At 42.5% G+C, this 17977-nt stretch overlaps 1 protein-coding gene across 1 annotated transcript; it reads right to left on the bottom strand.

Moving 5' to 3' along the window:
- Positions 1–11372: 11372 nt before the first annotated feature.
- LOC136784883 (uncharacterized) lies at positions 11373–17745 on the bottom strand. Its single transcript, XM_066745801.1, has 4 exons — positions 17572–17745; positions 17246–17446; positions 16077–16117; positions 11373–12263 (listed from the first exon to the last, which is right to left on the bottom strand). The coding sequence occupies exon 4, from the start codon at positions 12130–12132 to the stop codon at positions 11605–11607; it is 528 nt and encodes a 175-aa protein (XP_066601898.1). The 5' UTR covers positions 12133–12263; positions 16077–16117; positions 17246–17446; positions 17572–17745; the 3' UTR covers positions 11373–11604.
- Positions 17746–17977: the final 232 nt, after the last annotated feature.

Here is a 17977-nt window from a genome sequence, read left to right as displayed (position 1 = left end):
CCTTTCGCTCGTGCTCCCTCCCACCCACCCGTTAGCTTTTCTCCGAATCTCCGCGGGAGAGGCACCATCGACGGATGTGCGTCATCGAGGATTTCTAGACGATTGAATCAAGCCGGAATTGACCTCGCGCCATTAACCACCAGATACAGGGGCTTGTGTACGTATGCGCGAGCACAAAAAAAATCTTTCATTACGCTACGCTGGGTATTTTCCTTCTTTTTGGACTATGAAAAATTTCTGCTTTGTATATTTTTATTGAGATAAATAAATCATATTTTTCACGGTTCTAAGAGGTTTCGCGTCGAAATAATATCGCGCGTGTTTCTATCGATAACACTGCGTCGTTATATGACTATATGTACGATGGAAGCAACGCGTAATAATAGCGACGTTTAGAGAAATTATTATTGCCTTTTCCCAAGAGCTTTCAAATTAGAGAACAAGACATACGTTGCTAGATCCCAGTACGGTTTGCACACGGTGTACTATATAGTATATGGAACGGGTGGCATATGTTCCAGCATCCCGAATGGGGTTTGCCGGACAATAATGAATGAGAAGTTAGGAATATATACGTATGGGAAAGGCATATACGCACTGGTCTCTCGGTGGGGTGAAAGCTTCGTGGTTTGACCGATTGCCAAACTTTATTACCACGTTGACGAATACAGTGCTCAAATTACCTCGAGGGAATCTTATTATCAAATATCGCGTCGAGTTTACCAAAAGGGTTAGTATATAGTAGCCTCCCCTTCCTGGCTAGGTGAATTTTACGAAAAATTTACCAAGTTATATATCGTGCATTAAATTAGTTTCAATTTCTTATGAACTTTACACGGTTTTAATTATGACATTTTACATATATAAAAGGAACGAAGATTTTTTTTTTTTTTTTTTTTTTTGTGTAATTGATAGGAGGAGCTTGATCAAAGATTTTGGTCAATATTATTTTGCAAGTAAGATAATAAATCTGCTCGTAGCATATCTTACAGTGACAGTGGAGGATTTATCTGGTGCGTGCGTGCGTTACGGTGGGAATTAAATTATATGAATCTAGGCACTCGATGCCACGTGGCAGCGTACACTGTGCACGTGGATGCTGATGGTTACGGTCCATCGCTGAGCTCCTTCCGTTGTCAGTAAACAATGGAACGGCGTCCACGGTGAAAATGCACCTCCAATTATTGTGACGTTGATGCACTTCTTGCATTTCTTACCACTACTACCGTTGCCTATCATTATTATTGTACCAATCCACTGGAAATAACAATTTTCCACGCATTTCCTCGATTTCAGATCCGTCGGAATTCAAAGTTTCCTCGCGATCGAACGTTACCAGAAAGTTGATGCGAATATAGAGGTTAAGAAAATAAGAGGATCGAGACGAGATGGTTGCTGGGGATTTTTGCGAAGGCTCCGTCAAAGCTGAGTAAAAATACGAGAGATCCTGAGCTTCCTGGGAAAGATTTTATCGTGCCTTTTGCACGTACAATTTTTTCCACCATTATTGTACAATACACTTGTGAATTACTCGTTACGCTTCCCACGATCTTTGAGTGGCCATGGCGAATCGTCGGGCGTTGCTCAAGGTCGAAGGTTACAGGTCGAAGCGTCGCGGACTCGAAAGATTTTGGAACGAATTCTGATCTGCTCGATCTTGCCAGGTTCACGCTTCAACGAAGAATGAAAGCATAACTTGAATGACCGGAAAGTAATTCATGCCGAGACTACCGAGTCGATTCATAAAACGAGCTTCTTTGACGGACGTGTTTATCTTTGTGTCAAGGTTTACAGCGTTGCACCGTACGAGGGAATAAACGTCATCGCGATGACGAGGACTGCAATGTTGCTGCAGGTTAATTGTGCAACAGAATATGTATAACGTTTAAAATTCTATACAGGGTGGGGGGGGGGGGGCGATCGAGCCAATTAATGGAAGCTGGTGGAGCGCGGGCGGTTCACACGCGAAACCTACCCTCTTCGGGCATGACGATTACCTAATTCGATTCACCCTCTTGGATAAATCGAGCGGCAGTGGCACCGGCACACGATTCATCCCGCACGCGCACCCATGGGAACCGGTAATGAGCCGGTGGTCACGCTTTCCCACTCCACAAAGAAGCAGCCTCCTCCTCCCCAGCTCCGCTCTCCACGCTCCTAGATTCTATATATTTCCATTAACCATTTTCGCACAAGAAATATTTCCATTAGTACTCGCGACAGAAATGTCCCTATTATCTCTGTTACTCTCTTAACGTTCGACTGCCAATTATTATCCAGCCACACACAAATATCTATTATTCTCTACATTTTTCTCTGACCAATCATAATCATGATTAGCTCGCTTTCGAACGAAAGGATTAAAATGAAAAGTACAATTTCGTCGTTCAAAGATACTTGCTTAATTTATCGGTGGAAGATAAATAAAGGTATAAGTGTATATAGAGAGCGATTGATATATGTTTAACACAATGGGGAAAGAAACTTGTTCTCTGACTCGAGTGGTTAGTGCTTTTTATGTCAGTGGCAAGCTGGTGGGTGTCGAATTTGCGATAGTGGAGCAGTGAATGAAGAGGAGAGGCCGCAGGCTCGCACAGTCAGGGGTGTAGGTATAGGAGCAGCAATGTGGGAGAAAGGGGAAGGGGATGATTTTGATGATGGGGTGGACTATTGGATGGCCCACGGGTATTGTCAACAGGGGCAATATGCTGAAGGGAAAGTAGCGTGACAAGAGTGGACCTGTGGGAAAGGAGAATCTCTGCAGCCTCCGGTCGTTTATCGCTGCTTGGCAAAAACTTTACAATTGCATGGATCATACACGCCCGGCTTCCTGGACATGACATGGCAATCGCTTCCACATTATAACCTATACTTTTAACAAACATATCCTCCTCCCTCCTCTATTATCTTCTACTATACCAAGCAATCGTTGCTACGGCGAGTTTTGGAAAAAAACATTTTCAAATTTTTCTATTCGAGACAGGTAAATTAATGCCTCTTCTATGTGTATGCCTATAGATATATATATATATTTATTTATTGGTAGAACTCATTAGTAAAGTTTTGCGTTGCCGCAACTTCGTCATTAGGCTGATATCGCGTTCGCGATAGATGTTAATCTTTATTTCTCTTGTAGTTTTCGCCGAGAGAGAAAGAGGGAGGTAAACCGGACGAAGACCGGCTGTCTTCGAGAAAAAGAAGCACTGCGGGGGCGACTTGAACGAGGAGAAGTGAAGAATGGAAGAAAAGGAATTCTTGGCGCAAAAGGACGATGATGCGCGTTCGAGAAGAGGAAGGGAGAAAGGTAAAGGGTGCTGGCAGGTACTACGAAGAAACAGCACTCTCATTATGAGTTCTCGAAAAGTTGTTCTGCCACAACGGAATTCAATGAATATAAATTAATTCAGCTCGTTAGTGGCGTCTACCGCGCACCAGCACACACATACCCGTGCACTGTCTCTCTCTCTCTCTCTCTTGCAAACGCTCGAAAAATTTTGTTTCCCACGAAAACGCGAAATTTAGCCGAAAATTAAAGGCGCAAACAAATTACCATCGCGTAAAGAAAGCGAGTTTTGTTATCGATAATGAATGTTTATTTGGGATAATTATTCGCGCACGAGTTAATTAGCGGGGATATCGCGAGCAACTTGTAATCGGTGTAGCTTTGCTAATGGCGTCTCAGTGTCCTATCTATAACCGATACGCTATTAGCCGATCGTTATTCGATCCGTGCAGCGTAACACGCAACACGGGACTAATTAATCCGATAATATGACCCAGTTTATACGTGTTATTCCCTTCTTTATGATCCGTTCTTCTTACAATATATACGATATATAGATATACGTATAGTCTTACCCACGCGCTCCTATATACATATATGTTTGTATATTTACATTGGTCGTAATCTTGCCTCTCGCGTTGCTGCTGCTACTTGTTTCATCCTTGCGAGAGCATTCCTCTCGGGTCGAGAAGCAGAATTCGCGATAAAGAAGATACGAGGTGTATCGCTGGTTATATTAATTACTGAATTTATTGCGACAACGATTAATCAACGATAAACCATCACCGCATGAATAATCACGCGAGATTTACGCGATCCAGTGATATTTTCTTCTTAAATTACCCGGGAAAACCTCGGAATTAATTAATCATTATCGATATCCACACAGTGGACCAATTGGAAATACCATTTTCTTCCGGAGAACGTACGCCGAGGTGCACTGATAAATCATCAAAGCCGGCGGTAGCGCAATTGTTTATGTAACGCTAATGACGATTTATGGTTTAATTAGAGGGAGAGTTAATTAATGCTATAGCTGTTAGATTTAGTGGATCGTTAAGTTCATCGCGATTGCTCTTGCCTTTAATTGACTTTGCCAAACTCGATTGAGAGGAGGGGTCTTTTTTATGAATGCGAATTTTTAGGAATTTTCCGATTGGCTATCGCGAGCGAGCGGAATAATATCGTGGAATTCTCTCGACTGTATGCGCGATAACGATGATGATGATGATGATTAAGGGAAGGATGGTTTGATTTCTCAAGGAGGCAATTGGCTGGATGAAGGAATGAACGTTAAGGGAATGGTGAAAAGTTGATTGGCGCGTTGCGATGATCGCGTCACGTGCGTGCATGCCAGCAAGTCAACTGTCGCTGGCAGTCTGCCAGCACGCGAGAGCGCGTGTCACGTGTCGATTGTCTTCAGACACGAGGCGCGCTACACACGCTCTACCCTTTTGAGTCTGCATTGTCTGCAAATCAGCGCGGATCCCTGTGGGACGACGCCAAATCGACATTTGCCATCAATTCTGCGGCTTTCCGCCGAGATATCTATCTTTCCTCCATTCACTCTCTCTCTCTCTCTCTCGCTCCCTCCCTCCCTTCTCCTCTAGATTCACACACACACACACTTCTCGTAAAAATTTCTCTTGAAAAATAGTCGCTTTTCTAGATAGTCGAGAAAAGTTGACTCTTATTCCGGAAACAAATTTATTTCGAGTTATAGAGTGGAATAAACGTTCCTCCAATTTAACTGTACACAATTAAGGAGTTGGATGATTTGCTAAGGGAACCTTGAAGGGTGGGATACAATTTGTATTGGAATATTTGACGAGTGTACATGATGTGCTTGGGAGAAATGAGGGGAGGGGGGGGGGCGATAGATAATAATCAAAGCCCTCGACTCGAACGAGAGCCATGCGAGTGAGGAGGGTGAGCATGAATGCTGGTAGCAACAACGTATGCTACGGGTCCAGGACGAGGGAGAATCGTCGGAAAGGCGCGTCGGTGGCTTTACCTGTGGGAAAATACTGCCCCTAACTTGTTTCCTATGGGAAAAAATCGTTCGCCCGTTTATCGCTCTTCGTTCCACAGCCAAATTTCTCTAAAGCTTTTCCAACAATGACAAACCGTAATAATTAATTAACAATCGACGTTACGATTTATAGTATAATAAGGTAAGAATGTTGGAGGAAATATTTATGCAGGATTGGAAATAGTTTGTGGCATAAAGCGGAGAATATACGCGCAGCAGACCAAGTGGCACCCAGTGATGAATGCCATCGTGAAAATGATTGCATAAAGGAATGATCGCTGACCGATATCCGCGTATGTATACACATGCACACCTTTCACGTTTTGTATTCGCACTGCCTACACTTACCCACCTTCTGCCCTTTCTTAATACGTATACCCGCGAGTACCTGTTTTCGCGCCAATGCTATTCTCCCGTTTGCATTTATCTTTCTCTTTTTCTCTTACCGATATATGTTTAATAGGGGGAAAAAACTAACCGCGGTGATATAAAACCTGAAATCAAGATAAATTTTACAATATCCCGCGCGATCTTGATGTAACTTTACAACAGGCTGGTACACACACGGCGTACGTTATTTTATTACAAAGCAGAAGAAAATTTGCAAATCGAACAGTAAAACTATAGACTCGGGTCTATAGGACTCTATCTATTAATAAAGAATTAAAACGCTTGGTGAACTCGTAAGCGCGCACCGACCGTTAATTACGAATCCGTTGCTTCTTTTTGCGCACTGTCAGCAAGTGGACGTTGAATTATACGGCGTACAGGCCAGACACACAAATCTCGCTCCTTAAAACACATTCGCGCTGTTTGTCCGGTATTAATCTAGTAATTACGCAAGAATTAATCATCTCGGTGTCACCGCAATAATTTTCTCGCTAAATAATCGCGCGGCTCTCCTTTATTATTCTTAGCGTGAGGTCGTCGGATTTTTCTCGTCTCTCGCGCGAAGGAGAGGGAGAGGGAGAGAGAAATTGGAGAATACAAGGACCGAGCGAAAAATCGCGTAGATTGCGTGTAGCCGATTGAGAAACAACGAGCGAGTGGAAACGTAAGTTACAATGAGTCCGACAATGTGCGCGCGTATGGAATATTATTGTCTATATTACCGGTCGCGCGAGAGAGCCGGTCGCAGCTGAATTATTGCCCTTGCGAGCTATCGCGATCGGCTCTCGCAGTGGCGCCAACCTCGAACAACCGTTCTCCATAGTTACTTTACGACTCTAGCTGGCTCTATCGCTAATTTACAATTTCCCCCTGAAAAATTCCACTAATTTCACGAAAAGAAACGGCACTATTGTTCGATAAATATTTCCAAGGAGATAAACACAAGTAGCAGCCATGTGTATATAGCTAAAATCGTGTAGGCCGTAAAGCATCGTTTCACTCTCAATATCAACAGGCCGGATGAACTTTTCAAAGTCCGCATCCTGGAAGATTAACAGCCGTCATTTGTTAGACGGCAGGTCTAAATCAAGACTGTCCATACATTTAGAATAATACGTCCAGGCCTCTTTTGTCCGTCCTGATACACAACCGCCAGTCACGATAGAGCTTTTAATCTCTTCGGAAATAATAACTGAGCGACGTTGATTATGTTTCATCAATTATTATCATTATCCATTTTTTTTTTTTAGAAGATACACAGGCCTGGCAGGTTGTTCTTGAATTTCGATGAAGATATGTACAAGTGGGAAAATATAAGGAGATAGTATATAGAAGCAGGGGAGTTGGTACCGTGAGAAATTATGAGAAATAAATGGTGTTGATCGCTGGAGAGATAATAAATCGTGTGTAATGGGTATAGTTAAATGAGTTGGAAACTTGTCGTGATGGCGATGGAAAGTGTAATAGGTCTTCGCGCGAATACGGGTCGCTCTGTAAGGTTCAACGAGCGCCACCGCCATCGACATTCTCAATTGGGCAAAAATGGCGTCTGACTCAGAACTGGAAGCACTTTGCAAGAGAGCGAGAACGCGTGGCGTGCGCGACTTGAACATTTCGCGAATACGGAGCGATAAATTATGCGCTATCGGTAATCGACCCCCTCCGAGCCTCGCCACCCCCTCCTACACAAACACACTTACCTATATGTCGAAAAAGTCCCGCATGGAGAAATCCGTAAACAAAATTTTAAGGACTCTTTAGTATACGATTATAACTAATCTTGTATATCATCTCAGGGAAATGCATAAATAGTTGTTTTTATATACTTGCTCTCTTTAAAAGTAAAATTTCAATTCTTATAATAGTAATTCTATGCATGTAGAGAAGGAACTTTGTCGATTAAACATTGGAAAGGTTGTGTGATTTTCTCTATTGGGAATTTTCGCAGTTTAATTTTATTTTTATTAGTGTGGGGAAGCTGAGATTGCATCCCTAACGTTTACGATTTAAGGCTGTCAGAGAGGTACAGTCCCCTTTAAAATGGCCAAATGTTGAAATTTCATCGGCTGCCTACAGTTTCGGAGCGCGCCCGCGCTGGTGAGATACGCGTCTTCTCGCATCTTATAAGCTCCGGGACGTTTCAACCGGCGGACCCTGTATATTTATTGGTTTATACTAGTATATACTTAAGAGTAATAGATAACCGAGGATCACACACTCATTTATATGCATACGTACATCCAGTGCACGTCACGATGCTTTACACGCGACTATTAATCACTTTGCACCGCGAGATTGATAAATTATGTAAATCCGGCGTTAAGGGAACCGCGCCAAAAGTTGACACGACTATTCTAGTCTCGGTTTAACGCCTCTCATCAAATTTCGCAATCTGCCATTGTGATCCAATCTCGATAATGGATCGCACTTTAACGAGCGTGGTCCATATCGCGTCCAAATTAACCGACGCACCTATATATTACGCTTCGAGTCTCTACAATCATCCAATTTCAATCGCAATCAATTATTCATATTGTATAATATTATATACATGTACACGCGCATATATCCTCGGAGAGAGATCCTCCTGCACTATTTATAGCGCGCGAGGGTCGATTTCTTACATATATATTATAGTTCTTTTTAAATATAAAGTAAGGCAAACAATAAATCGAGGCAGACCAGCTTTAAATAGAAGTAGCAGGGTTTCCGAAGTGAAAACCAGGTAACGAGGAGTATTAATCTTGGAAGCGAGTTGCTGCTGCTCGGTAAAGAAATAAAGGGAGAGGGAGGAGGGTGGAGGTAGGGTGGCCGGGTGGGTGGAGAGAAGGAAATGCTGCAGTGCCGAGTCGTCGCTCTGCACGGGGACCATATAGGAAAAGACTCGGACTCGGATTATACTGGTAGTACCAGTCCCATTAGTAGTCGTCGACTGGAGGATCTCGCGAGCGGTCATAAGTTAGCCGGGCAGCTGCTGACTTGCTCCAGCGAGTATTACTCCACTCCCCCGCCCAGCCTCGCTTCTATATCTATCTACTCACCCGCGCGTACACTTTTCTCTTTTGCTTCAGCTTCGGCTTCAGCTTTTACTCTTGCAAATCTCCTCTTCCCATGTCCTTTTTCCCCTTCCCATCCGAATATAATCAACTCTTACCTACCACCTTACCGCCCCGACTATAAATATTTTTCAATCTATATACCCTAGCAATATTGTGAAACGTAATCTTCAAAGCGAGTCGTGTTACTGATATTATATGTATATATTTACTTCACCTTGTTCCTCGACTTTCCCGATAGAAAGTGTAGTATATATTGTTCACGTTTAACGAGCTACCGGAACTATTTAACCATTTCCACACATTATTAACCAGCGCTATACACCTCCTCTCTTGATTTTTCCTCGTTGTCGCGTTTTCCTGTCGTTATTGTTATTATTAGAGTATATATATATATATATAGTCTCACGAAGCTGTATCGCGCGCGGCGTGTACCATTCCTCATCAGCTCTCGCACCTTATCCTCTCTTATCCTGCCCTTTCCATCTGACCCCTACATAGGGACAGTTTCCATGTTGGGCCAGAGACTCCTTTTCCTCTCACCTTGCAGCCTCAAACATTTTTCCCTTTCCAGCTAAATTGTAACGCCATCCGTTGAAATTTATTATCTCATACTCGCGGTAAACAATTTCAACTCGACTTAAAAATGACGAGGGTGGACTTTCAAGCTGGAGATTATATAGTAATGTATATATATATACAGCGTCCATTAATAATTAGCTGATTTAATTCATCGAGATGGAGATATTCGAGGGTTTGTTTTTCTTTTTCGCACCAATCCGGGTTTAATTAACGCTCATTGGCCGAGGAGAGCGAGGTCAGTTTGTATCACACGTGCGCGCAGTAGGATCGTGCACCGCAACGTTATAGGCCGTAAATTCCGTTTGGACCAGCTGATCGGATCGGTCGATAAGTTATACTCGCGCCTCCAGCGTCTCTCGATCGATTAATCGATCGGTTAATCGATCGCCTCTTCCTTCCTTCCATCTACCCTTGTATATGCGCCATTATGCGTCAATTACATTCCAATTCGCCTATTAATTTCAACACCCCACTTAATCGTATACGGCTAATTCCAATTCGAAAGAAAATCCTCGATTATTTAGCACGATCAACTCGAGTCTCTCTTTAACTCCACATCCATCCACCACCTCTTTTCTAATATACTTCCACGCAATATCTCTATTACTATTTACCTTTTTTGTTTCTCGCAAACGATGTCTAATTATTAGGTTAATGTGTATACGAGTTTATTGTTCCGCGAATTATAGATAAGAACATTTCAGTTTATTGTTGGAGAAAATCAGGGCGTTGTGGAGCAACTTGATTAGTATATAGGGATACGTATTGTATACCTTATAGTATATATAATAGTATTTATATAGGTAACCAGCGTGCACATTATATCTACTTAACGTAATTATTAGTCTACCGTGATTTTTTTAAGCGAAATTGGCGCAGCAGATTTGAAATTAATTCTCTCGTGGGTGTATATGCCAGTAATAAGCTTATCTTTCATTTTTCTTCAATATATATATATGTATAGCAGCAGGCTATATTCCGGTTCATTGGCGAATCGTTGGAGAGAAGATTTTTCCAATGAAATTGTGAGTTTCTATAGAAGGGGAGACTAGGGAATAACAGTAAATGATTAAAATATATACGCGTGGCGGTAGAAAAGGCAAGTGGGCGGATAACAAATGTACAGGTTTGATAAAATTTAGGTATTACACGTTGAATCGCATGGGATTGTTCGTATTTTAAAGAAAGGTCGTGAGAGTAAATGGACGAAAGCTTGTGCTCGTGTGGCAAAGCTATTGGATAAATATTGGAAAGGGTTGTTGGGGGTAGGGAGAGGCGATAAAGTTTCCGCGGGGTTCAAGGGTCCGTGCTCCTTCCTGTACCCGTAATAATTCGCAGCATCCATCCAGATAGTATCTCGACAAATAGGAAAGCCTGCTACCTACTACCTATACCGACCGACCGATCGCACTGCCCCCGCACCTTCTCTCTTCTCTTCCCCTCCCCCCTCCCTTCCTTCTGCACCCGACAGCTTCCTACTTTATATCCACACCTCTGCCATCGACGTATATCGGAACATTACGTATATTCATGCTCGCAGTTACGTAAGCTTTGCCTTCAATCTCCCGCATTTTTTTCACTAAACTCCCCTGTGACCCCGCCACCAGTCGCGGTGGAGGAACGTTCCCTCTCTCGTCGTTTATTCCTAAGAACGCGATGAATTTAGTTCCAAAGCCGCGAAGAGGTGCTAAGATAAATAAATAAATTAATTGATCGCAACGAAGAGGGGGTGGAGGGGAATACGACAGGTCGCGCGGTATTTCAGCAAAGAAATGAAAGAGGTGGACATACCTATACTTTTTTCTCTAGCATAGTTGATAAAATGATACGGTACTTAAATTTTGGCTGCCAATTAAAGACGACGCTCACGCGCAACTTAAAAATATCATGCATGCTCTATAACAAATAATTAACGGACCTGTTCTGCCAGTTTCTTATGTTGCACTGCTCATTTTGTATGATGTAAACGTTACCCTTCAAATCAGCATTTGATACGAATTAAAGAAATCTAATAATAAATAAAAATGGATAATATTACATTTGTTTTATTCCTTTATTTTATAAGTAAACAATTTAGAAAATATTACGTAAGAAAAGAACAATTTAAACTATGTAATCTTAACATAGTAGTCTGCACAACATAAAAGAAAAGAAGCATCGACTCTTAGCAGACCTCTTCAGTCCGAAACAAAAATTTAAACTATAATCTTAAACGTACTTAAAATAATTTAATAGTAATAAACACCCCTGATAATAAAAATTTACTTTATCCATTCAATGTTGAGGTAAGCCTCGATCGATTTTTGATCAAAAATCCCATAATTAGAACAGGCATCATCAGGCGCTTTAATGAAATCTAACTTGATAATTTGGTTCACAGAATGTTTAAAAGAAGAACCCGCTGCTTCGAAGCAGGAAATTCTATAATCATTCATACACTTAAAATCGCCTGTCTCAAAAGATAGAGCCTTCTTAATATCATAAATTAAATCAGAAACCCTTCCTAGCATTATATCCACAAATAAAGTGTATTTTGAATATTCATTACCGAACCGTGTAGTCATATTAAATTGGGGTTCAGCTTTTTTAAGAATTGCGTTTATCTCGCCCAATAGTACATTGCGTTGAGCTGCGCTCTCGAAGTTAGTATCCCACCGTGCCCTCTTTAACACCGACAAAATTGTACTATAAGGTACAAAAGGATGCATAGAAATTATTTCACAAGACGGACTCCACCGTTCGTACCGTGGTTTATCCAAAGAATCTGATAAGTCCGCATCACTCGACATTTATAGACCTTGGTGCTTTCACACTTTCTTCAGGGTGTGGACTACGACCACTTTCGAGCGGTTAGACACTGGACGATGGAATTGATGCTTTCTGCCCAATCTCTGCCCCTTCCTCGGCTCGTCTTCGTCAACTGCGAACCAAATATGAATATATTATTTATCGACGGCACGATTACAAGAGAGTAGAGAGAGAGAGAGAGAGAGAGAGATAGCGCGTCGCGACGACCAGAAAGCAACTTTTGCGTTTCGATTTCCGGATGTGTCAATGGTATGCCTGCAGCCTGCGGACCGATCGAGTTTATCTCGAGGAATCATCGACGCGGGGGGAATTCGATCCAGCGGTACCGGAGGGACAGCAGATCGATGGATGCTCGCGTAACGCCTATCTCGATTAGATCTCAGCTTCGAAATACTATCCGGACTCTGGACTCTCAATGCTCAAACGCACTCTACCTGTCGATACAACCGTAAAACTAGCTCGTGCCTGAAACTCTTTCAGCTAATCTTAACTTATGCAAACCATTTATTAGCCTTGCAAACTTCTCTATACAAAAGTTATAAACCGATGTAAAATTGTACGTTCATAATTTTCAGCAGCGGGCAACGAACAAATGATTAGCTGCGAGTTGACGACCGATTGTAAATTCTGTAACGGTGCCTGAGATCTCTTTAGCCACGGGCATTGGCACCCCCGCTGAACCTAGTATCACCCATACGCTATAGTCTTACAAGCTCCTATCTCTCATCTTCATCTCGTCGCGTTCATACGCGCCCGAGAGAAAATTAATCGACACGCCAACTTTCGAGCAACGATATCTTCCAGTTCACTTGACTCGAGAGTCTTATTTCTACATCCGATCTCGCCACTTTAATCACAATTATTCAGAAAAAAAAAACAAAGAAAACAGCGAAGACACGAGTTTCTGCGATTTTTAATGAAAATAAAAAGAAACAATATTCTTATCACACCGTCGAGGAATAATTCAGCGCGTATTTCCAGGAAGTCTACGAGTGACGGTGTGTTTGTCCAGAGAGGTAAACGACACGTATACAAAGATGTGTTATTGCTATATCCATAAATATATAGATCTCCGGTCGAAGCTGGAAGAGAAGAGAATGAAGGGAGAGTTTAAGCGAGAGAGAAGGAGGGAGGGAGGGGTGTGAGAGTGCATTGTTCGATAGACGCTGACTAGGCTTACTAAATCCCGTCAGCGTGGACAGACCGGGCGATTATATTCTCTCGCGGGGGACTCGAATTCCCAGACGCTGCTCCACTGTCCATGGCGCCCGCCTATCACGCGCTCGAGTCACTCGCGAGAATAACTTATTTCGAAATCGCCGAGGAAAGCCGCGCGACGACGACGACGTTGAAATCTCTCCGTGTGTGCACCGTGTACACCATGCGTCAATGGACATTTTAAAAGGCGCGCGAAAACTGGACAATAAAGCCCGGAGAGCACGATCGGAAATTCGACGCTCGATTAATCTACGATGAAAAATACCGCACAATTTATTTATAACACCGAACGTATATAGAGAACGAAAACGGGCGTGATTTATCGACAAGTTTGTATACGATCGCTGGATCGAACGCGCTAATTGAGAATCAAAGCAAACAGTGCCGCGTTCCGGATCCATAATAATAAATTACCACAAAGCTCGGCTGTATCCCGTATTAAATGAACATATTCTATATATGGAGGAAGAGGTGCAACGCTGTTTTTACACGATGCGGTGAGCGTGTACCAATGCGAGTTGCCGTAAAATGGTTTAATGCGAAAGAGATTTATCGTAATGCGGAGGATCGGACGGGCGTGAAAATTTGGAAAGGAAAATGGGAAGATAAGGGGGAGAATAATGGGAGAAAATGAAGGATTGGCGAGAGAGGAGGAGAGAGAGAGAGAGAAGAAATTGTGTGGCTGTGGCGCGCACGCGTGCACGCGGCACGAGATAGAAGCCGGTTCTTGCGTCACGCACAATGGCGCGTTGCGACACGACGCAACATATACGCGATTATATGGGCCCGACGCCGACACGTTTAACTGCCACGTTAATTTATTTCCAGCGAGCTGCATATCTGGGCTGACCGCACGCGAGCGATCGCGAAAAATCCCGACGAGTCATCGCGCGCGCCCATTGAAAAAAACCACCGTCAAAACCCATCTATCTAACGTGCACACAACCGAGAGACGCGTATACTATACACGTATATCCATTTCTCATTATTGGATCGAAGAATTAGCAGTGCAAATAACATATCGAAGGCGAGTAATGTGAATTTATGACGAGTCTAACGAGCTGGAAAAGTTATTTCTTGGGATGTAAAACGTCAAGAGGGATTTGAGAATCGAATTTCTATCCGAGACGACACGCATAGTCATGGCTGTAGCTGCGTCATAGCAGGTTCTCCGAGGGGTTATATGCGTGTTTTGTATCGCCACGCCACGCCACGCCACGTTACATTATATATAGGTTGTTTGCAATTTTCGCAAGTTACCGCCAGACAGACCGTCTTGCATAGATCCGATCGACCACGTGCCGACGCTGTGGTACTGGATACATCGTGCAGCAACTCGCTCCTCTATACCAATGCACTTATTGTCAACTGACACAATTATTCGCGCCTCGAACGATCCAACGTGCCACGCGACTATATATATATATATATATTGAATATCGTTCTCCTCGCCAGGACGCGATAATAAACGTCCATTCGACTCGGATGAATAATATACATTTCTTTCGAGCCCCTGTCAATTTTTCCAATAAACAATCTTCTATAGGCTGTATGCCACTATTAAATGGAATTACAAAACGCGTAACTTTTATCGAAACAACTACTTTGTCTCGTTGTCGAAGGAGAGCGAGAGGAAAATGCGTGTATGCATTTTATTTTTATAGCGTACATTTTCATTAGAGTCTCGCGTTATTAAAGGGGGATTACGAAAGTTACGATTTGAGTAAGAAAAAAAGGTGGTATAGTCCAAGCAACAAGGTAATGGAAGGAGAGTGCAAGGTTCCTGGGGAGAAGATAAGAGCCCGAGAGGCAAGTATTCCATTCGTCTTAGTCAGACATTCGCGTTAAGATCGCGTCTCCGCTTCTTTCTCGTCTTGCGAGATCGCACCGATGCATAAGCGATTTATTTGAATTAATGAGCTCGGTCGAACATCCTCCGAAACTTGCCGATTCCATCTCTCCTACCTTCCTCAACTTTTATAAATGCCTTTTCGCGCCACCCCAAAGATGCCGGTATATACATATATACACACGGCGCGTGAAACGCGTACGGACGGACGCGATACGCGCTCTCAACCCCAAAGTCCGCGCTGCGCGCGTGTATTTCCGCGCCATGTACCCGCACGCACCTCAAACCCCTTCCCCGACCCCCTACCATCTTTCGTTACCCACTCGCGCCCCCTCCGCCTAATATATGTTGCCTAAAAATAGTAATCGGTAAAAATGACGAGATAAAATGACCGATGCGACGCGACGATACCTGGAATTTGCAAGCGTGGAAAAAATTGATAGAGCTGAATGAGATCGGATTACGCAGCCCCGAGATATTATGAACAATTTTCTGTCCGATTAACAGCGAAAGATACTCGTATTTCACAGGTCAGTTAATGTCGCCATGTATCAATGCTGTTTCCGCCCTCGTATAGAGCCGAAGGGCGGGTCAGCCGATTCTCTTTCGCGTTTTTCCAGCCTTCAATTAACACGCGGTTTCTTCTTATCGCGACGTTCTCTATATCGGAAAGCTAGTTTAATAGCCACCGTGTATTAGCCGAACATAATTTGTTGCATAAAAGCGCTAATAAACCGGCCTTTATAATCTTAATTATTACGCGTATCGTATATGAAGTCTTTTAAATGAGGTAATGGAAGTCGTGGTATAATAATATTGATATAAATGAGAATTATGTATACTTTTATGAAAACTCACCAGTATCCTTTTACTCCTTGCGGCTACCGTTCTGGCGTGTCCTGAAAAGAAATAATTTATGCGATATATAGAGCGTTCTCGTGTGAAATTAACAAGTTGTGCGAGCTTTAACGCATTAAGCAATAATCGCACCTTTTCGGATGTGCACAACACGTTTATCGTAGCACACGTATATATACGTACAATTTATTATTCGTATGACCCTGCACGTTTGGCATGGCTCAAACTTACAATAAAGGAGAGAGAGAGAGAGAGAGAGAGAGAGAGAGAAAATAAATTAGTTATGCAATGCTCGTCCAATTAAGACGAAGAAAAATTATAGTGTATCGAATAAGAAAGCGCAAAAGGAGAAATTTAATTGTGGTAAGACAAGGAGAACTTTGCGATTCTCGTTATTGTAAGCGAGAGGGCGAGGTACGGGTGATTCTCAAAGGTCAACGGGGTCAAGAAAGATAGAATCGGCGAGATTCGCAGCACGCGAGCCATAATTGGATCGATCGCTAAGTGACGAATGATCCGTCGATGCCCAAGTGTCCATTAATAGGGTTATTAGCAACTATAACAGACTAGCCAACTATCAATATCTCCCAAGACTCTACTGCGTTCAACGATACAAAACCATTTCCGATATTTCGTTACCGTTAAATCCATAAATCCAATCATGAATGGACGGCAAAGGTCAAAGAACATCTGACGTAATAATTTAGATCGATGCTTAATCGATCTACCTCCAATCTTTCATTAATCTCCAAAACAAATCCTGTCAAGGTCATTTTAACTCTTGCACAACAAACGATACCACGCGGTAAGAAAACACTGAAAAATTCTCGTGATAACAAAAGTGCATAATTCGAAACGTATGTCTGTCGACGAATAAAACGAAGGAAAACATTTTCATGCATTATACTTTTCATTATTATAATGGTTGCATTACGAATTAAAAGTCGTTCTCGACTGTTTTTTATCTCGAACAAAATCTATATGTTAATTCAGTGACACGAGTAAACTAGATTTTTCAGCAGGCGCAAAACGAAAGAGGTGGGAGGTGAAGAGAATTCCGATTATAAATTACAATTCACGAGCTGTCAGGTGCCAAGTGTTTTCGGATAGATTTTTCAGGATCAAAGCGATAAGGATCGACGTAAGAAGGATATCTATAAGGAACTCACCGTTCTGCTGGTTGAATGCTGTTGGAGATAAGAGGAACCGGCAACGTGTCGTTCGTGGGGGAGTCAATGGCGGTCAATGGCACCAGCGAGCACGATCAGGTCCCCAGGAGAGCAACGCCTCGCAACCTGGACGAGCACCGTTAATTTGCCTTCACGCCTAAAATTCTCTCTCTCTCTCTCGTTCTTTCCTCGTATCGCACACTGCAATCATTATTTATCAATATAACACTTGTATAGAGAGAGATCTGTTGCAATACACTAGCTTCAGTTTACTTTGCTTAAAAGTTATATTTAATTTTCATTTCCTAAAGGACAAAAGCACTCACCGTAACTTCAAGAAACTTATGCTTATTCTTTAGCGAATTTCATATAAATTCTAATATTTCAATAAAGAGATTTTAATTTATTAATTCCTCTTTATACGTAAATAAGCAAGAGAAGTTAAGGAATGGACTATGGTAGAACAAGAATTCACACTGAATACGTAACCGATTTTTAACGCGCACACCGTAAGATGCTACTACGCAGAAAGTAGTTTCAATACTAATGGAGCCGAGCGCGTAATAATACTTGCCCGGAAATTCGGCCAATCATATTTGACAATTGTGACGATATTTTAAAACCTCAATTGTTATTGGTTAAATGTTTACACGATACGTACCGTCCCAGCGACTACGTACAAGTGCTTCGCGCTTGTAAACAAAGCCTATGATCTCTAACTATGCTTTTTCT

The sequence above is a fragment of the Prorops nasuta genome, unplaced genomic scaffold (genome assembly GCF_024137725.1).
Source record: "Prorops nasuta isolate Cenicafe-Biocafe unplaced genomic scaffold, Cenicafe_Pnas_1.2 PNAS00091, whole genome shotgun sequence".
NCBI lineage: Eukaryota > Metazoa > Arthropoda > Insecta > Hymenoptera > Bethylidae > Prorops > Prorops nasuta.
Note: the sequence above shows the minus strand (reverse complement) of the source record. Positions and strands in the feature narration are given on the sequence as shown.

Excerpts from the sequence above, each read along its gene's own strand:
- LOC136784883 (XM_066745801.1), bottom strand. The coding sequence starts at position 12,132 with ATGTCGAGTGATGCGGACTTATCAGATTCTTTGGATAAACCACGGTAC.